General features: G+C 36.3%; 1 protein-coding gene across 1 annotated transcript in view; it reads left to right on the top strand.

The window, feature by feature from the left end:
* LOC145985596 (dual E2 ubiquitin-conjugating enzyme/E3 ubiquitin-protein ligase BIRC6-like) overlaps nt 1-22,738 on the top strand; it is a 241,336-nt gene that overhangs the window by 92,909 nt on the left and 125,689 nt on the right. The window contains exons 21-24 of the mRNA XM_083119666.1: nt 4,635-4,844; nt 8,052-8,263; nt 11,742-12,004; nt 16,194-16,375. Of these exons, the coding sequence (XP_082975792.1) occupies nt 4,635-4,844; nt 8,052-8,263; nt 11,742-12,004; nt 16,194-16,375 (867 nt within the window). The remainder of the gene's footprint in view (nt 1-4,634; nt 4,845-8,051; nt 8,264-11,741; nt 12,005-16,193; nt 16,376-22,738) is intronic.

The following is a 22,738-nucleotide window of genomic DNA, read 5'->3' as shown; positions in this document are numbered from 1 at the left end:
ATTCCACTACTGCAGCAGTTATCGCCCGGAAATAGCAGACGACGCACCAAGACGCACAGCGCACCTAACGGCAGCCAGAGAACTACGAACAAAAGACGCACGCCAAGCAACAGTGCAGCAAGTTCCAACGAGGATGGTGGCAGTGGCCACTGAAATTAATCGAAAAAGAAGAAAAAACAGCTTCGCGGATAAAAGTGAGTACTAGTTTCTCCGTATTTATATACTACCGCGTCTCTCTTTCCCCAATCATGAATAAATTTTATGTTTTGAAGACATCAATTGACTATTTGTGCGCAAAATTTCATAATGGGATGGTAATGGGTTCCTATGGAAATTAATATTTTTGTGTTGTAATGTGTTTGAAATTGGCTAAAATTGTTGACAACCATGTTAAAACCATAACTATAAGCGACTGGCTGATGTTTAAGTCTTCATATTAATCTATTTGATAATTTTTGAACTACAAATAATAGGAAAATTTATAATATTTATCACTTTTAATAATACTGTAATGGTACATGTTGCATAAAAAATCTCATGGTGTATAACAACCTTAATATATAACTATGATATTATTAACGTTTGAGGAGCTTTCAGACCCAAGTGACATGAAACAAGCGACACATATTGCTTGTCCCTTGTATGTTGCTCGGACTGGGTGATTTTCTCAATAAAGTCCATCATGTCACCTCGATCTGTTGACTGCCCATGCTTGGCGAATGCTTGCTTGTAGACTGAAGGGTCCGTGTTGCTTGTTGTTTGTCACTTTGGTGGGAACCCTTACTGTCGTTCGTTGTTGTGGTCCGAGATCACCCTTACAAGTATTTGAAGAATAAAAAGTATTTAAAATCATGCCTCTTAATACAATATGATGATAGAAGAGAGAGAAGATATGTGAGGTATTCCAGTCAGTTTTACAGTCTCATCAGAAAAGGAACAAGTCTCAAGAGGATCCTTACACTTTAATCCATCGTCTAACCCCCCTTTCCCCTGCCACGCTTCAATTAAATTTGACCTGAATATTGCAATTTGTTGCAACTTTGCGATGTTTGCAGCGGTAGGTGGGTTGAAGGTGAGGGAGAAAGGAGGTGGAAATATAAATTTCACTTTTACTTTGGTAACAGTTTACCTGAAACCCTCCAGGCTGTTAAAAAGGCTGCTGAGTAGCTCTTTCCAGTCTGCCAGCTTATCGTAGCACGGGGCTGACAAGCACGTAAAAAAGAGTGTTGCTTATGAAATGTGCCTTCGACAGGACAATAAATACGGTGATTAGAAATGTGAGAGCAATTGATCTATCACTGTTAAACTCTAAACTCAGTGTACATCACCAATTGTTTACTGCAATCTTCATTGAGTTGTCATTTGTGAAATGCTCGATGAAGTAACTGTGTTTTTTTACTCTCAAATTGATGCTTTTAAAGATAATTAATTGAAATAAATTGTTATTACATTAATGTGTGGTTGATAAAAATGGTTGTTTAATTTATTATGAATATTATGTAGATATATAATTTTTTTCAATATTAAGGCTTTGTATTTCTATCCTACTAAAGTATAAACACAAATATACAGTTTTCAATTTTTTTACCTGATATTCAAAATGATAAATACTATAAATTTTCATATTTTTTGTAGTTCAAAAATTATAAAATAGATTAATATGAAGACTTGAACATGAACCAGTCAGCTTATAGTTGAAGGTTTTGAATGGAAGAACAAATTTAGCCAATTTCACACGCATTACAACACAAAAAATTTAATTTCCATAGGAACCCATTACTGTCCCATTTTGAAATTTTGCTCAATTGATGTCTTCAAAACATATAATTTTTTTAAAAAAAAGTTAAAGGGGATGTTTTTGACATTTTCAAAAAAACTTTTTCGAGTTTATGAAAAATTACAAAATTCAAGTAACACGGTTATGTTGCATGTCAAATTAAAGTCCATTAAAAGAAGAAGAGAATGACCCTAATTTGAGCTCTGTAGGTGAAATAGTTTTTGATCTACAGCTGTTTAAAGATTTCAAAATGTTGTCAAATTTTGGTAATTTTTTTTTTTTTTTGCAAGTCAATAACTCAGTGAGCCCAAAAAATCTGATATTTGCCAGTTTTCCTCAACTTTACTGGTACTACCACTACCAAAAATTTAAATTTCTGAGATGTCAAGGTTCAGACCATTGGTTGATTTGACATGAAATAACCCGTATTTCACTTTTTTTTCCTTTTTTTTCTGTGAATTACATATTAGTACTATAATGCCTACAAAGAATATTGTGGAGGTTTGTGTTATCTAATTTACATGTGTTTGCGAGTGTCCCTTTCTCAATCACCATTCATCTGCATTGTCATGATCAGCAAAATGTGGAAGAAACTTCATGTAAGATGAAATAAATCAATGGAGCATCAGGGTATTATGTGTTTTTTTTTGGGGCGGGGGAAGCAAAGCACCACTTTGTAATTTAAATATAAAAGAAGTCAACATATTACGTGAAATTTAGAAATTTTGTATTTCCGCGGTGCACAATTTGTCAAATCTTATTAATTTCGAAGATCCTCTGTCTTCATTCACTAAGGGTATGGCATCACGTGTTTTTAAACCACATTTACTGCATCCACCATAAAGTCAACATATGCTAATTTTTCATTCTTTATTGTTATTATTTATTTCCTCAGGTATTTTGAAAGGTATACCATAAGCTCTGTTGGCATTCTCTGGTATCTCCAATAATTCTTGTATTCTTGATCGATAGTTTTGGAATTTTTATTATCAGCATCATTTTTATTGTTATTGAACTTTTCCCATGATAGTATTTAAAAATTGTTACTCATTACCAAGTGGTCTAGAACGTTGTTTACATTTCCTCTGAAGCAAGATATGACAGTACCACATTTTCTGTGTTTGGTAATTGGTAAATTAGGTAACATGCCTACAGATGTAAACCAAAACTTCACGATACAAATTAATGATTTATTTTATTTTTAATCTTAAAATTCATGAGAGTAGTGAACCCACTTCACTGCTTTTGTTACTACTACTGAAAGACCTGTGCAATTTTAATTCCTGTAGTATTAATATTCAATGTTAAAAGGAGTACTCTATATCCACTTTTCTCATGTAATTTTACCAGTTACAGCAGCAGGAAATTTCCAGTGGGGAGACAACCTGGCCATTATGGGTACATTGTAATATTCATTTCAAGTAAAATTGGCAATAATTTTACTAATCTAGTATTTCCATAAATAACCTTTGAAGGAGTGCACAATTTTGCCATTTTATTTGTTTTTTGTGTATAAAGTATACCCTGGTTTTTGTAAATGTCTAAATATGCAGTCTTATTTTTGTAAGGCTGTTCACCTGGTTGTCTAAATTAATTAAGGAGATAAACAATTCATTTAGGGTCTGCATGGAATGTTTTGCACTATTTTAATTAGTAGAATTGGTTATTGTTTAAAATTGTAAGCTAGTTGATCAGTAATACAAAGTTGCTTTGTGTATGAATCAAGGTGGGTTGGTTTAAATCACGTTGATTAAAATCGCGATGTACATAAGGATTTTGTAGATATTAGATTCACTTTTGGTGAAAGTTCATTAATCTCGTAGTCATTTAATAGTGTTGATTAGGTTCTAAGAAAGGAGACAAAATATATGTACTGATGGGGTGACATTCATAGGAAGGAAAATGTAATATGTAATCAACAAACAAACTTAAATTTTGCTTAATTTAAAAATTCAATAATTTTGTAGTCAAAATTAGCAAACCTTTTGTGTAGAATAATATACAAAATACTAATCATGTTAAACCTTAAATAGTGTCATTATTGTTAAACTGTAAATAAACGGGGTAGCTGATATTTTGCAAACTATCATTGAAAAATATGCCAAAATTCAGCTAGAAAGACAAAAATATTTTAGGTTACATTTATATAGTACATTCAGAAGGTTTTATTTTCACTGGAAGAAAGGTTTCTGAAATAATTATAGTTTGATTAACACACAACAAAAATGTCCATAGTAGGTTCATATGTACAGTACCAGAAACAGAAAAATGTATACTTACATATAATTTTTTATTAGCTTTAATCAAACTGTTCAAATGTTTTACAGGCTCGTTTACCAGAAAAAGCCTTTCTATGAAACAACATGTATTTGTATATACAAAAAGGTAAAGTGCTCCCCTGTGCATAGCACCATGCCATGAAGGCGTATAGGGGGTGTGGGGGTAACGCCCCACACTTTCTTGATCCGGTCCTGAGTGGGGGTGATGTGATCAGCATCACGCTGCTGACCGCCTTTACCCCCAGGGTTTCCCCAAGGTACCCATGTTATTCGACGCTGGGTGGGCACCGGGGCCGCTTCCAACGTTAGAAAAGTTCCCGGATTTGAACCAGCCGGGGATCGAACCCGGGACCTTTAGCATGGTAGTCAGACGCGTCTGAGCCACCGTGGCCATTATTTGTTTATACACACAAGCAATTTTAAGCATGTTTTTAAAAAAATCAAACTATTTAAATTTAAAAATCATATTTAAATTTAAAAAATCTTCAATCATGATTTTTATCCACCTTGGTATGAATAGTGTATATTTTATGAGTTGGTTATTGCTGAGTTGTACATCACCCTTTTTTTATTTGCAGGAGTGTATAACATTTCAGCACCAGTTGAATTTAGTTAAGAATGTCATGAAGAGACTCGAATTAGCTCAAGGAAAGAGCATACCATGTTTAGAGAAGCAAGATACCCAGCACATTCTGTCTCAGTCATGTACAGATAAGTTGAGAGTCTTGGGAGAATGCCTACTAGACTTGCTTCTGTTTCTTGTAAATGAATTGGGGCATGTTTCAAGGGTAAGTGTTTTCTTTACAGTCTGCGTTTTAGAATTTACTGCAGGAAAAAACCTTCCACACATGAAAAATATTTGGAATATGTTAGTAAGTTTTCAAATAAATAGTCATTAGTACATATTCCAAAAGTAAAATTGAAAATAGTTGATGGATACTAACGTATTAGGTCAACAGTGTTATATCGTGTTAGTGCTTGTGTACAATATTAGATATTGATTATAGTGACAATTTTTTTTAATTTTTTTTTTTATTTTAAAAAAAAAAACCACTAGCTACCACTACACGAGGTATAGTGGTACCTAGATTACATGTTCTTTGGAGTCCCATGTCCAAAGGTAGATGTGGAGATTTGTAAAATCTAGGAAATTCTTTAAAATGTTGTTTTGGGACCATGAATGTGTTAAATTCTGGGTAAGTAAAACTCCACTGTAATTGTTGAAAACTGTTGAGGAAAAAATAATCATTAGGACATTAAATGCTCAATGTAATAATAGTGTTACATGTGGAAAGAATCAGAAACGTCCAAGTGTTGGCCAGTAGAAAACCATTTCATTTAATTCTGTTGTGCAAGTTGTCTAATTGAATGTGAAACCAGAAGTCAAGTAATCAAGCAGAAGGTTTTTTATTTATTGTATGCGAGTGAAAACTCATATTTTGGACACCTGTTACCGAAATTAGGCAATATTTTTTTTTGCTGTTCCCTAATATGTTGCATTTTGTACAGTGTGTTTCAAAATTCATGCAACCCCAATTTTTGTCACCTGTAACATGAAAACCATACATTGGGTTATGACCATCATATTCAATGAACTCATATATAGACAAAATCTAACAGGATATTTATGATTAAAGTTTAAAAATTTGGCAGTCACACATTTAATTTTTTTTTACTAATATAAATGAATATTTTCACAGTAATATCAGTATTGATACCAACATTTCTGAGCATAATAATTGCTTGATTTATGCATATTATTCTTGCTATCACAAAAATCGTAATCTTTAGTCATAAGAAATTCCTATTTTTTAATAGTTTGTGGGAAGATTTTAACTCCTGCAATTTTCTATAAATCTTTATTTATTGATTTTCGGCTAATTATTAAGTCTAATAATATTTTGATAATGCAGCCATGTTGATTTTTATTTTATTTCAACTCTTATTTGATTTTGGTAGTAGTAAGTCTGCAATCTCATGTAGAGGGAAAGAAGGTAAAAGTTAAATTCCTGCAAGAGGGAAATATTTCTTTATTTTGATTTTCAATTTAAATATTAGAAAACTTGTATCTCAAGATTAACATAAAAATAAATTGCTGTCTTACTAAAAGTTTTGACTGTATTCACGTACAAAAAATTGTAATTTTTGTATTTTGTACTACCGGACTTAAATTGAAAAATGTCTGGTAACTTAGGGTGTGAGTTAGCAGAACTGGGATCAGATATTCATGATGGCGTGCTTCATATAACGAGGCAAGTGTAGCGTGCCTTGGATTTTCTGTCTAAATATCCACATCTTAAGACCAAATTGAGTTTTGTAATGGATAAGTATGCAGTTCTTATGACGTATAGAGCTTTGTATGTCAATTTGAGCATCCAGTGATTTATGGTAACGTATTTTGTGTCTGTATTCCCTGAAGGGAAATATAGCAACAAACCTCGCTTGTTCTGCAAGCATGTAATCCATAAAAATCTGCTTAAGATGTCCGACATCGATTGTGGTAATAGACTGGAATCAGCAATATAAAAGTGATAGTTATATTTTTTGGATATTTAGAAGTAATGAGCCAACAACTCTGTAAATTATCCATTATGATTTAATGCAAACTAAACTTCTCGTACAACATTAATGATGCAATTAATTGGATAATTATTTGAGTGGATTTCTTGGTTATTTGGACAACATAACTTTAGAACTTTGTATAGAAGTATTTCTTTTGGGACACAAGAACTTAAAAAACTTTAAGCTCAAAGCATCAACTGGATCTTGTGGCTGAGTGGTTAGCACATCACGCTGCGACGCCAAGGGTCCTAGGTTCGAATCTCGCTCGGTCTTGGTTGTTCGTGAATGTCCATTCATCAATTTCATCACTCATCCCCATCTTTGCAAATTAGCCAAGAGGCACAAAACGTGAAGTAAAATAAACTAAATCAATCAATCAATCAAAAGCATCAATATTTTCATGTATTCAAAAACAATGTAACCTACGATGTAATATTTTTTGTATACACAAATTGCACATGCTGTAGGTAGTAAATTTCTGACATATGCATCTGTTACAAATAGGCCTATAAATATTATGTAAAGTGTATATTAAGTTATATTACAGTTGTACCTAATTCTGTCGCAAAAATATATGATTTAACATGTGAAGTTGAAATAAAATGTTGCTCTATAATATAAACTTGGATATATATTTCTAATTAGCATGTTGTAGAAATACTGTTAAAGCTACTGATATCATAAACATTATTGTAATTTGCTTAAGATGATCTTGAGATATGATTATATGTTCTGTTTAGAATGAGACTGCATTGTAATTTCACAACTCAATCACTACATCGTGCACTGCTAATTGCATGACCGTATAAATATAGTACTCGCATACTTGTCGAGGCTCTTTCGTGTATAAAGTTATTTCTTTTCCATAAGAAAGTCAGTCTCATCAGTAAGCGCGTGTAAGGGTTTTCTGCATTATGAAACATTGAGATATTTTTAAATGCTCAACATTGTCAGTTTACTCCATGCAGAAAATTCTATAAATTAATAACTGGCAGAAGTCAATATTAATGTTTCTCCAGAAATGTACTTTTCAGTGAGCAAACTGTACAAGACATTTTTTAAGCATTCTCATTTCAGACCAATATGAGTCATGTGCAGCATGTGATGAGTTTGGGGCTTGCGATAATATGGGTTAAGTGAAAACTACCATTTTAAGGGCATAAATTCTTAGCGGGCAACACTATCTCAATGGGCGAGGCTTCATAATGCAGAAAACCTGATGTAAATATCTCTTGCAGTTTTAATGTTGCAGGTGATTGAAGTTTGGGTTGCATGACTTTTGAAATACTCTACAGTTGAGAACACCTGTTATTGGCAGAATGTTTCACATTAAGTTGTGCAGCAGGCTCTCTTTCTGCTCGATTTTCATTAGATTAATATGTAAGGGAAAATGTTGGATATCTTGTTTAGAGACTATGGTATGTATATTTCAGATGCCTTCATCCCTGTATCAAGCATTTGACCAGAATGTCTGCGAGAAACTGTTCCACTGTCTGTGTGTTGGGGAAGACTGCAGGATACAGTTACCAGCTTGCACACTGCTGGTCAGAATGTGTGGTTTGCAGCCGTGGTGGGGATCCTTTTTAGCTCAAACCATGAAGAATTTGTACAGCTCTCATTACACTTCAATTTTTCCCCAAGACAGGTATGTAGGTGCTCTTAAATACTTACCTTGCAAAATAGTATGTTGAGTGTAGATAATACAGTTCCTACCAAAAGTTTAAGACCACCGACTTTTTTTCATATAAATGCATCCTGACTGAAAGTTTTTGGCACAAATATGAAGTGACATTGTATGGAAGTAATATAGTGTGTGAGGCATATATACGTCTTGTAGTTCTTGAGATACAAAAGTGGAAAATCAAATTTCTTAACTAAAAAATCCAGCATTTTGAAGTACAGATGAATGTGTATATACGTAACCGACGTCGGTATGACAGTACTCATGCCCACCAACCACCCCCTGGAAAGATACATCACTGCCATAATCTTCACCACTGACTACTCATTTCTTGACTACCTCCGCAACAAACCCAACCTGATTCCCTCCCAAGAAGAAACCCTTAGATCTCTGCCAGAACCATCACAATAATATCCTCCTGGCTGACAAGGGGTCCACCACGGTGGTCTTGAACTCTCAAGACTATCTGGCGGAAGCCACTCGTCAGCTGGCCGACTCCTCCACCTACAAAACCACCATGGTTGACCTTTCAGCCGCACACCTCAACAAAATCCAGGACTTATCCACACCCGAGGCCCCCCTGAGGGCCTTATCTATGCTCATCCCAGACAACCTGCACCCCACTTTTTACCTACTGCCCAAAATCCACATACCTGGCAACCCTGGTAGACCCATCATGTCCAGTTACAACTCACCTTCTGAGATAATTTCATCCTTTGTCGACTTCCACCTCCAGCCTCTTGTAAAAGCTCTGCCCTCCTACCTCCGGGACACCCAACAACTTCCTTCAGAAAATCAACACTCCCACCGTTACTCCCTAACATGACCCGTCTAGCCCACCTTGTCCTCACATGCAAGAACTTCACCTTCGAAGACAAGCACTATCTTCATATTGGGTCACAGCCTTGAGCACCAGAATGGCCCCATCCTATGCCAACCTTTTCATGGGCAAACCTGAAAAAATGTTTCTGGAGACCCAATTTCTGAAACCTCTCCTCTGCCTCCGTTTCATCAATGACATCTTCATGCTCTGAACACATGAAGAACTATCCCTGTCCACCTTCCTAGATCAACTAAACCACTTCAGCTTAAAGTTCACCTGGACCCACTGCACCAACCAAATCACCTTTCTGGATGTGCATGTGCACATGAAGGAAGGTCATTTGGAAACCTCTATCCACATCAAACCTACCAACCATATGCAATACCTGCACTTCTCCATCTCCCATCCGTTCCACACCAAGAAAGCCATCCCATTCTCCATGGCCCAAAGATCGAATGTCTCAACACCTCGCCCACCTCCCGACAGAAGTACAACCTCTGTCTACACCAAGCCTTGATCAACCGTGGATATCCTTCCACCCTGGTCACCAAACAAATATCCCAAGCTGCTTCATACACCTCCACCAAGAAACCTACTACCAATCATCCTGTACTTGTCAATATCACCCCCACCTCAACAAAATCACACACACTCTACGTTCCCTATCTGCCCATCCTGACATCAGAAATATCTTTCCTGACAAGCCCAGAGTTGTTTTCAAACACCCCCTCCCCAACCTCCAAAACATCCTGGTCCTCCACAACCCACCAACTCAATCTACTCCCCCTGCCCACAAATGCAGTTGCTCAAGGTGCAAAAACCACCCCATATTTGTCATTTCCCTCACCCTCCAGATCCACACTGCCACTGGCAAATTCACCATCTATCCCAAAGGAACCTGCTACAGCTCTAACCTCATTTATATCCTCACCTGCAATATCTGTGGGAGCTTTTACCGTGGGGAAACATCGACAGCCCTCAACCTCCACATCAATCCTCCACCCAAAACCTGGACTTCGCTGTTGCCCAACCACCATAATATTCCCATCCGTGACTGCTTCCGGGCAGTGATCATTCACTCCTTGCCCCAATCCACCAACGCCTCAATACGTAAGAGATGGGAGAGGGCCTACATATCAGCCATGAGTGCAACCACATCCCCAGGCCTAAACAAGGCCACCCAGTAATGTCCCCCACACCCACCCACCCCTCACCTTCAGCAACACTCTTTGCCTCCCCTACACTCTTCACAGTTTTCGACAGCCTGGCAAAAGAACAACATTTTTTTTGGTGTGGCACTGTCAACACTTTTTTCTGGACCTGGCAACACTGCAGGGCACGCTATCACACTGTCCACGTCGCTCAGTTTCCATGCTTTTTTCTACTCCTGAAGATGCGGTAGCTATCGTGAAAATTTGAAGTATACCTGTGTTTGGTGAGTGTTTTCTATCTCCTCTTTCATTTTTTGTTATTGATATCAGTATATACTCGTATGTCATTGGTACTCTATGACATATGTTAAAGTTACATGTCAATCCATCCTTAAAGTTGTTACATTGCTATTTAACCTTTAGCAAGTGTTGGACAGTAGTTACCTCTTAAGTAAGGATGTACTGTTATGAAATTTTGACCAATATCAATAAAGTACTGGTATAAAAATTACAGATAACAATAATCGATATTCTACCGATCCGATAAATTTCAAATGGTTCATTGACATCCTTAATAAATGTATGTACCAGATGAACCAAGCTTTTAAAAGAGTTCAGAATGGAGATTACATGTTTATATCCATAAAAATTATAACAAAACTGCACAGTATTGCACTAAATTGTAAGATTTATGGATATATTTGATGGATAAACCAATACACTGATATGCCTACACCGGCCGATACTGATAGACTCCCTATTAATATGTCCCATCCCTTCTCTTAAGTCTGACTGGTTCAGATGTCTCCTGACACACACATTTTTTTTTTCATTTACACACATGAAAGTATAACATTCTTGAATTAAAGTCAATATGGTTTTTGTGCTGCAGAGGAAATTTTGTGGAACATTTCCCATTTTCTTCTAGCTATGCTTTGTAAAGGGTGGTAGGAGGGTAGAGTATCAGCATTTCACTTCTTGTGAAAATCCACTTTCCTCCTAAGAATAAAATAAACTTAATTTCTTAACTAATAATGACCCCATCAGAGATTTTTGTACATCTCAGAATATTTGGAGAAAATGTGATTTATCTTGTACCTGCGAGGATTACATGCTATGCTCCTTTACTCTGGTGGTAGTAGAAATTGATACTAATATATATAGCTCTTGCAAGTTTATTTTGAAGCTTCGAAATTATGTATGAATTTGATCTCAAGAGCTGCTATATCATTTTTCACAATTTTTATTTTTGATATTTATACTTGGAAGTTTTAAACTGTCTATTTTCATATGAATAATCTTTCCTTTTTTCATGTAATGATTATATTTTCTCTGTTATAGGAAGGAACATAAATTTATATGTAAATAAAAGTTCACAGAATGCTCTACAAGAGTTGAATGTGCACTTTTTTTTCAAAACAAATAAAAATAAATGTTTCTGATCTCTTCTGCTTGATTTATATTACAGGGTATTCATATTGCTGACATTCTTAGGATGCAAGTCATTGGTGGGTGGTTCAAAGTCTGGTGTTATTGACAGCATGCTGAAGACGTTAGCTGAATGCTTGTCTCCACTAACCTTGCAGAATACAACCAATTCAAGATTTCTGAGAGCAGAGATGGACCTTTCTCTTATTGGTTGGATTCTGCTGTTCCTTTCTGTTTGCCTTGATAGCGTTGGCGTGTCAGTTTCTAATGAAGAGGGAGAGAAAGCTAAAGAGAGAGAACAAGGTACGTGGATCATTGTTCCTTTTTTATGAGATTTTTTCTGGATAGATTAATAGTTTCAATTTGTTCTTGTCTTTCATTGTAATGTTACAGTTTCACACAGACCTCTTGACACAGCGAGAAAACATACTACATACACTTGAGATTTCTTTTTCCTAGAAGGTATTTGATCTTGGTGATTTGGTGCTTTCGATAACATGCTGTCAAACTAGTGGCGCTGAATTCTAATCATGCTTAAGACATGGTGGTTTGTTAGTGGTTGTTTTGTATTTTGCTCGTTTTATGGGACTTTTCTGCCTCTTGAGGCTAATTGTGAGTAATTGTCATTATCATACCAGGACTCGAACTTGGAACAATTGATGGCGAAATTTTGTGTCAAGCCTTGATTGTGCTCACCCACTGGAATGACCGGTTGTTGTTTCATTGATACAGTTACCTTAAAGAGGAGAGTTTTTTTTTTTTTTTTTTTTCTTTTCTTAAAAATAATAACAAGGAAAAATAGATATATATACAATGGAATATCAATTTTGCATTTTTCAGGGTACCAGTGTTGGGAGATGTGAATCTGCTTTATTTGGACTTCAAGACTGATTTTGTAATCCAGCAAAATGTAACTTGTGGAAACATGAAATAGTACCTACTGTACACATGATTTTTTTTGTGCAAAGTAATAATTTTTTTTCTAATACATTTTTCTAGGTTTAGAACAGATAAGACTGTACTCTTGTTAAAACACTAAAATAACACACAAACAGCATGATGAAAAACACTTAGGAGTTCTTCCAAGCTTTCGACTCCTTCACGGAGTCATCTTCAGGGCTGGTTGAGGGAAGACTGAGTGGACGCGGTTGTAGTTAATGTTTTTGACATTGTCAGAAGTTTGTCTTTGTTTCTGGTTTGTTGCACTGTTAATTCTTTTTTTGGCTCCTGATAAATGACCAGTATTTTTTTTTTTTAAAAAAAAGGCCAGTGTAACTACAACCGCGTCCACTCCGTCTTCCCTCGACCACCCCTGAAGATGACTTTGTGAAGGAGTCGAAACCTTGGAAGAACTCCTAAGTGTTTTTCATCGTCCTCTTTGTGTGTTATTTTAGTGTTTTAACAAATATGTTGCCGGCACGTGACGTAAGAAGTTTTCTACTGTCACTGTACTCTTGATCGAAAATCAGCCAATATAGGCATATCACTCAAATTACCAATAATTTTAATACTCCGATAAATCTCTTAAATATCTTATACTTTATTGCAGTGTTCTGTTATTTTGTTAGTGTTTTTAATAGGGATGTGACGAAGCTGAAAATTTACTGATGCCGATGTACTCACCGATAATTTTTGGAACTGATACCGATGCCGATATTTAACCGATTCCAATACATAAGATTATTAAACAGAAATGGGTTGTTCTTTTCTGCATGACAAAAATAAATTTGCTATGTACATTTCTATTGCATATCATATATATATACACATATATATTCTCAAGAGATGCGAATGTACATTTACATCTACAAAAGGTTATGTGAACCTAGAGATTTAACATTAGTACACAAGCAGTTCTTTGAAATGCAAAATGAATTCCTGTTCTGCCAGATTCAACTTCAGAAATACGAGATTTGGAAGCACTTCAGGAAGTAACGTACTTCTTCTCTTACTGAAAATCTGTACAGCAACACTGAACACTCAATCACTGAATACTGATGCAGCAGGTATGCCTAAGTATTTTCTCAGCACTTGCTTCAGGTTTGAATACTCATTTTTTAATTTCAAACCTTACAAAACCAGAATATAAAACTTGTTAGAAGGTAAAACTCTAGTATAATCTCTACCGGATTTTTGCCAATTTGATACCGATGCCGATATGTCAATTTCTGCCGATTTTCATACATCTGTAATCAATCGGCTTCAGCACATCCCTAGTTTTTATTGATATAAACATAATCTCTCTACCCTACTTTTTTAAAAAGTAAACGTCTAATCTGCAGCTTCTTTTGCATTTCAGTCATTGTATAACATACATTTAGTGAGGAGATCAATGAACCTATCAGGTTCTTCAAGGATTATTTGGAATTTTATATCAGATCGGTAGAATATTAGTTATCTAACCAACTAACTAAATCTCTAGCCTTCTTGAACCCGAAGGTTCATGGCTGCAGCAACACAGGCCTTCCATCTATTCCTATCGTGAGCAAGATCTATATACTCTTTTCCATCCCTACCAATTTCCTTTAGGTCCATCTCAACATTATCTCTTCCCGGTGGAGGCACATAGTGGTTCGGATCCCACTATAAACTGTAGGTCCAGTCCCGATTTGCCTTACTGTGCATAAAGTGGACTTAAAACACAAAATCAAACCAAACCAAATCAACATTATCTCTCCATCTTCGTCTTGGTCTTCCTACTGGTCTGTTACCATCAGGTTTCCCCAACAAGAATCCTGTAAACTCTTCTTCATTTCATTTATGCCACATGGCCTGCCCACCTAAGTATTTATTCTAGTAATATCTGGACATGAATACAAATTATGTACTTCTAAATTATGTAACCTCCACTCGCCTGTGTCCTCATCCCTTTTAGGCCCAAATATTTTCCTAACAATCTTATTTTCAAATACTCTCAGTTTATGTTCCTCTTTCAATGTAAGGGACCATATTATATTACAGGCAAAATTACCGTTTTGTATATTTTAACTTTTAGTTTCTTAGATATTATACGAGAAAACAAACTTTTCTGAAGAGAAAAGTAACATGCATTTCCTGAATTAAGCCTACTTTTTATTTCCTCTTTAATATTTTCATTTGTTAGTATTACTCCTAAGTTATATCAATTATAGGTATTGGTAAATTTTATATCTGTATTTTATCAGTATTGACCAAGATTTCCTTTCCTAATTTGTGCAGCTTTTGCTTATACAATGGAACGCTGTGTTCCTCGATTTTACATTATCCTGCATTATACATTCAAACTTCAAGGTCCCAGTAAAGCAACATGTTATATAACTTTCCCAAATTTTACATTTTCCCATCATATTTGAATACCAGAAGTTATGCAAGGAATAACATGAATTAACTGCCTATTACTCATATTTTAAGTTTTGTGCTACCCTGAAAAACATAAAATCAGGGTTTCCCTATATGTAGAGGCACATATTTTTGGTAAATAAAAAAGCAAAATTTTGGTACAAAAACTCGGTTGATTTCGGCTACAAAAGCAGTAAAAGTAAAAAAAAAAAGAAGTAAATGTAAAGTGCTCCCCTGTGCTTAGCACCACGCCATGAAGGTGTATAGGGAGTGTAGGGGTAACGCCCCACACTTTCTTGATCTGGTCATGGGTGATGATGTGATCAGCATCATGCCCCTGACCGCCTTTACCCCCCAGGGTTTCCCCCAGGTACCCATGTCATTCGACGCTGGGTGTGCGCTGGGGCCGCTTCCAACGTTAGAAAAGTTCCCGGATTTGAACCGGCCGGGGATCGAACCTGGGACCTTTAGCATGGTAGTCAGATGCGTTACCGACTGAGCCACCGTGGTCACAAAAGCAGTAAATAAAATAAAATTTCGGTGTTATAGCAGTGAATAATCATATCAAAAGTGGTATATAAAATGACATTTTGGTTTTAAAATTTATAATATAATTTTGTGAATATAATCCTAAATTTGATTTAAAACTGCACTTATTTCACAAAATAAACTTATCCCTTCTAATAGCACATTTATGTAGTTGCCAGAGTATTAAGTTTATTCATGTGTAAAGGGGTCCATTTTTGCTTCTCAAATATTTGCAGCAGGAATTAATCAATTTTTGTGAATTGCATAACTCGCAGGATACTTCAGACTTCAGAAAGTGTTGCCTCGGTATATAAATGGGAAATTTCGTGTTTAAGAGTATATTTCGCATTTTGCAGTTCATTTCGCATTATTTCGTGACAAAACAGGGTAGAAAAATGCACCTCACACCTTTCAGAAACATGAAAAATGAACATAACAGCATGTTATTTCATATTTCGTGTTTTCGTCAAAATCAAAATTTACATGCCTCTACCTATATGTAATAATTTACTGAATAAGAATCAAATACATTTGTGTTGTGGAATTTATCTGAAATTTTCATAATTGAGTGTAAAAAACATTTTTTTATGCATGTTATAAACTTCAGGAAAAAGAATAGTAGTATCATCTTTGCATTATTTCATAGGATTTTCCTCAAGATGGGACTTCATTCAAGGCGAGGTAGCTATGCAGCAAAGATTAGCTTCTGCAACTCGTACCAATGCCTCTAGATGCTACAAACGGAAATTACAGAAGAGGCTAATGCACCACAAACAGCAACTGGAAGACCTTGAAGCTGCAAAAAAGGCTTTCCATGCCTCCACACAGGTATGTCACTTGTGCGTATGTGATGTGAAACTACGTATATCATAGCAATCTATCAGAATATTGTTTTAAAATGTAAATTCACATGTGAATCATATAATCCCAAAAACCATTCCTTTCCGCAATCTTGTTGCTAAAATTAAAAAAAAAAAACCATATAGGTACAGGGTGATTCCCTCACTAGAGGCCCCGAACTTTTGTCTATAAAACTGCCATTTACTTAAAGTTTGTATTGAAAATTTGTATGTACGTACCTTCAACAATGTAAAACAATATCTACTCATATTCGATGCTGAAAATGGTCCCCTTCCACATGCAAGCATTCTTGTACACATCTCTCTAAATTCTGGAATACTTTTCTTTAAGTGGCATCGGTAATGGCTTCAATCTCTTGATGTATAGCTTCTTTCAGGGCTATGATTGTGTGGTGTTTATTTCTGTATCCTTTTCCCTTCAATAAGCCCCAAAGAAAGAAGTTGGGTGGGGTGAGATCGGAAGATCTTGGTGGCCAAAGATTTTTTGACATAATTCGATCTCCAAAAAAAACTTAATTTCTCTCATGCTGACATTTGAAGTGTGACATGAATCTTGTTGGAAATATCCATCAATTAGTTCATCATATGTTAACTGATTGACAAACTTTGTGAATATTTCCAGGGACTCTTCCGTGTTAACCGTTTGTTCAAAAAAAAAAAAAATAAAAAAAAAAAAAAAATAGGGCTTATAATTCACCTACGAAACACTCCCACACCACACTCCAATATTCTGAGAATGCAAAGGCTGTTTGTGTATTGCACGAGAATTTTCTTCAGCCCATATATGCATGTTTTGAGAGTTTATATAGTCACTCTAATGAAACCATGCTTCATCCATAAACCAAGTGCGGTCTAAAATCCCAGGATTCTGAGTAAGAAAATTTTGAAACCATAAACAAAACCGCACACATTTTTCATGGTCTGTCGGTTGCAATTCTTGAACACATGACACATGGTAAGTGTGTAGTTTATATTATTTTTATTTTTTTCGCAGCTTTTTGACACTTGGAATATAGGAGATTAGTTTCTTGTGAAAGTCTTCGCAATGATATCGATGGTAATGCCAGTAGTCTCTCCTTTACATCCTGTTATGTCTCTTCAGACATTTTCCGACCTCCTGAATGCTGTGTGACAAAACTTCCTGTTCTCTCTAACTTCTTACCAATTTCTGGATACAACACTTTGAAGGTACACACACGTCACACACGAAATTCAGTCTGAAATGCCCTTTGACATGCTTTAAATGAACCAGTTTACCAGTATTTACGAACGAGGAACACACACTCTTCGATTGTGTACATTGTAATCCCTATACATTCGACCCAACACTACCGAGATGCATTGTCGCAAACAAAACAAATGAAGGTCACTGGAAGAGTCCAAACCTATTGCGAGGGGTTAGATTCTGTTTTACATTGTTGAAGGTATGTGCATACAAAATTTCAAGACAAACTTTAAGTAGAGGGCAGTTTTATAGACAAAATTTTGGGACCTCTAGTGAGGGAATCACCTGATATATGCAGTTTGCATAATTTGCAAGATATTACAGTGAAATCACAATTATACATTTCGCGATAGTACATTTTTCTCGTTAATACGTTGTTTTTTTTTTCTGGCGGTCCCTGCCAATTCCCCTAAGGATGCGTACTATTATATTTCAGATATACAATTTTTCCAGTTATACGTTCACCGAGTTCAGTCCCAACAAGATAAAGACTTTAGTTATACATTCTTAACTATGCTTGCTCGAGAGAGTGCTGCCCTTGGAGTTCAAGATTTCTGTGATAACATCTGCCACCTGTTCCCATACAGGTTTTCTTATGAGCTGCAACCAGGGGACCAAACTCTAGACTTGGAATGCTATTTTTGTTGCTTGCATCTGAGGGCATGGAATGGTCAATGCACCCTTGAACCAGATTGTCCTGGCGTTGAAGTTTCTTCTGAGTTCGTGAGAAGATGCCATCGCCTGGGAGCACCGAGGAAGAGAAGGTCGGCGGCTGATGTCGTCAGACAAGGTCATCGACCTTTGATCATAAAATTCATCTCGTATAAACATCACAATGCTGTGTGGCGAGCGAAGAAGATCTTCAAGGGTAGCAATTACCTACTGACGGAATCCCTGACCCCAAAGAGGCAAAGGCTTCTCCAAGATGCCAAGGCAACGTTCGGCAACAACAAATGCTACACGATCAATGGAAAGATTGTGGTAGTTACGCCGGAAGGGAAACATTTTATAGAAACTGATCATGAATTGAAATCCCTCACCTGCAAGTGGTTGTAATGTGAGCGTCGCCAAAGACAAAACTATGAGTGTGTTGTTAGTGTTCTACAGTGAAAGGTCTTCATACATTTTTAACCATGTTAAAGAAGCAGCCAATGCAAATTAACTTTCTATGTTCGTGTATATGTGTGTTGTGTGTAGTGTTCATCTCTCTTTAACGTCAAAGAAAGTGTGTATATGTATATGTGGTTCACAAACATCCAAAACTTCACAAGAAGGCAACATGTAAGTACCTGAATTTCCTTATGTCATTCTTCTCCCAATTTGCATCTACATTGATATTTGAAATAATGCTAAAATATGCTAGGACATTATGGAAGGAAAGGTTAGATTTTCATCAAGCTCTCAACAAATGGTACCCCTGTCTTTGCTTCCTCCCTGATGTCTACTCCACCACGTGAAAATACTGTAAGTAAGAGTTTCCTCCCTCCCGCTCATCGCCCCTCTCCCCCTGCCCCAAAGCCACTATTCCTGACCCTCGTTCAAGCGAACGTCAGGTCTTTGTCATCGCCAAAATTAGACGAGTTGGCGACCATGGTGTGCGAGTCTGCTTTTGATATCTTCCTGGTCATCAAGAGCTGGTCTTTCCGTGAAGCCCTTGCCTTGACCTTCTCCATACCTGGTTACGCAGCATTAAAAAAGGATAGAACCACAAAGGGTGGGGGTGGCCTAATCCTGTATCACCGTAAAGACCTAAATGTCAAGTTCATTCCCTCGTGCAACAATTACGAAAATGACGACGAAGTCTAAATTATTAGCGTAATTTAACTCTGGGAATAATTGGTGTGTACAAAGCCCCTAACATATTGTATACAAAATTATCGCACCTAGAAACGACGATCTCTGAAGTTTTCCCACTCGTTCACAAATTACTTATTCTAGGTGACGTAAACTCAGATTTCCTTTCTCCCCATAAACCAGAAACAGTATATTTACAATCAATAATCGACTCTTTTGACATGGTCCAGATCATTAACCGACCAACCAGAATAACAGCAACCACTCAGTCACTCCTCGATGTAGTAATAACGGATGACCCGGATCTTGTACGCTCATTTAACTTAACCACTCCCATCGGAACGTCTGACCACTGTCTAGTAAACGTGACACTTGCCATTGAAAAACCAAAATTAATTAATCGAAACTTCTCTACCCTCGACAAAGAGATATTCGACAAGGATGCTGCAAAAATTGAATGGATGCAAATAGATAGCTTCGACGGCATCGACAGCAAAGTGCACTTCGTTACTCAAAATGTAATAAATCTCTTCGACAAGCATGTGCCCCTTGAAACTAAATTAATAAAACCAAAAACTCTCCGTGGATATCCAAAAATACAAAACTAGTTATGAAATTCCATGACAATGCCCTAATAAAATATAAGTGCACAAAAACCCAGGCAAACTGGGACTATTACAAAGAACTGAGAAACTTGACCACCAGTCCAATGGCAGGAAAAGAAAGCCTATTTTAATCATCACCTCTGCTGCAACAATAACAGCAAAGAGTTGTGGAAAAAATTAAAAACGTGGGCTGTATATAGTAAAAATATCAACAACGAGATACCTTCTGACCTGAGAAACATGGATTCAATTAACAGACATTTTTCTAGGATATGCAGCAAAACAGATGTTTCGGAAGATGCCATTAACAAAACTCGAGAGTTCTTTGATGTTAACACTTTTAACGAGTGCGCTCAAACTTTCCACCTGCAAGAAATAAACGAAACCGAAACAATGAAAGCGATAAATGAAATATCATCCAATGTCTCTGGTAATGATGGAATATCCATAAAAATGATTAAACTATTGTTACCGCACATCTTACGTCCCCTGACACACATCGTAAATTTCTCATTCCGAACTGGACAATACCCGGCCAGCTGGAAAACGGCACGTGTTCCGATACCAAAGAAAAAGTAATAATGTCCCTGAATGACCTTCGACCAATAAGTCTCTTACCTATATTTTCCAAAATCACTTAAAAAATTAGTTTACAAGCAAACTCGCAAGCACGTCAATGACCTAGATCTGCTTCCGAAATGTCAATCCAGTTTCCGTCCTTCACACAGTATGGCAACGGCATTACTTAAAATCACCAATGATTTATTACAATCAATAGACAAGAGAATGTCAGTAGCGTTAGTATTACTGGATCTCACTATAGCCTGTGACAGTGTTCATCATGACCTGCTCTTAAGCAAATTAAAATACTGCAATTTTTCACCTCCTGCTCTCCGATGGTTTAGATCGTATCTGAACAACAGACAACATAGAGTATACATAAATGCTGCCACACTCCCTCTCTCTGGCACCCTGCCATTGGAAACTGGTGTCCCACAGGGATACATTCTAACCCCTCTTCTCTATACCATTTTTACAGCTGACATACCTACTATAATAAATAACAGTAAAGTTCATTTTTACGCAGATGACACTCAACTACAAATTCCTTTTCCACCGAAATCAACGGATGCAGCCTTAGCTTTGCTCAATGATGATTTATCCAGCATAAATACTTGGTGTAAAAGTAACGGTCTAAAAATAAACCCCAAGAAATCAACTTTCTCTATTATTGGCTCCCGAAATAGTCACTCTGATAAATCCTAACGAGATATGCATCAAACTAGACACATCTATAATCCCTTATTCAACTGATGTGAAAAATTTAGGCATCATTTTCGATAACCACCTTAACTGGGATATTCATGTCCAAAAACAAACTAAAAAAGCTTACGCTGTGCTAAGATCGCTGTGCAGCCTTAAAGAATACCTAAAAACCGAGATTAAAATGTGACATACAATCACTGATCTTTCTTATACTGGACTACTGTGACATAATTTACGGACCAAACCTATCTGTTCGAAACAAAACCAAAATTCAGGAAGTCCAAAATTCATGTTCCCATTTCGTGTAGCATATAGGGAAATACAATCATATCCCAACCCTAAACACAAACAAAATGTTGAACATGGCCAGATGCCGAAATTACGTCTGTGTTGCTTTATTCATAATCTTTTACAAACCAAAACACCTAAAAACCTATTCCAGAAATTAAAATTCAGAAGAGAAATACATGATTATAAAACAAGGGGAAAATAGAAACTTGAGAGCTTCGAGATTCCAAAGCACACACTAGTGCTTTTCAAATCATCATTCACATATTCAGCTGCAAGAGCGTGGAATGAACTTCCTCCTTCCATGTCTCTTATTAATCGTAACTAGTTCAATTACAAACTGAAAAATCTATTGTTAAATGAGCAATATCTGTGTTCCAGCACTCTCGAATAATAGCTCTCATTTCTGAACCAACTTCCTAAAAACAAGTATTTTCATTTTCATTTTGCTTGTTTACTTTCCTCCTTACATGTTCCCAAACCCTTAACGATATCACACCAAGCACAATTGTGTCAATTAATTTGTGTATCCTTTGTGTATTTTTCAATCTTTTTTTCTTAGTGTGTAGACAATTTTGTATTTGTTCTTTTTGTCTCGTCTTTATGTTTCTATCTTTCTTCCTTGTTTGTTATTGTACAAACATTTAGTATATAGAATGTATTTAGTATGTATATGTATCCATCGGGGTTAGGTGGCAGAACAGCAGCAGGCTGAACCTCGCCCTTTAATAAAGGAAAATTGAAATTGAAATTATCCTGCTTTTGTTCTTTGCATTGCATTGGGCAAGTTGTATCTGCCTAATGCAGATTGGAAACTGATATTTTTCAGCTGTTGAAGACGTCACTGGCGCCACACTTCCCAGCTACAAACAAGCTGAGGGAAGGGAGGTGGAGTCATCAGCAGCCTGCAGGGGGTAGTTCAGTTGTGTCTTTTTACCCTCATATTTAAAGATAATACGTTGTTGAATACAGAGAAGTTGCAGAACTTTTTTTTGTGCAAAACGAAATCGCAGATAAACGAATTATTGAACACCGTGACTTAATTTTACCGTGTGAATGATTCTAAAGAAAAGGAGGTATTGTGAAAAGAGCACTTTCTTTCCTGTTTGTTGCTATGGGATAAATTGAAGATAAAGGGCTATAACTGCTTAAT

Source organism: Lepisma saccharinum, chromosome 3 (assembly GCF_977018435.1).
Source record: "Lepisma saccharinum chromosome 3, izLepSacc3.1, whole genome shotgun sequence".
Lineage (NCBI taxonomy): Eukaryota > Metazoa > Arthropoda > Insecta > Zygentoma > Lepismatidae > Lepisma > Lepisma saccharinum.
Note: the sequence above shows the minus strand (reverse complement) of the source record. Positions and strands in the feature narration are given on the sequence as shown.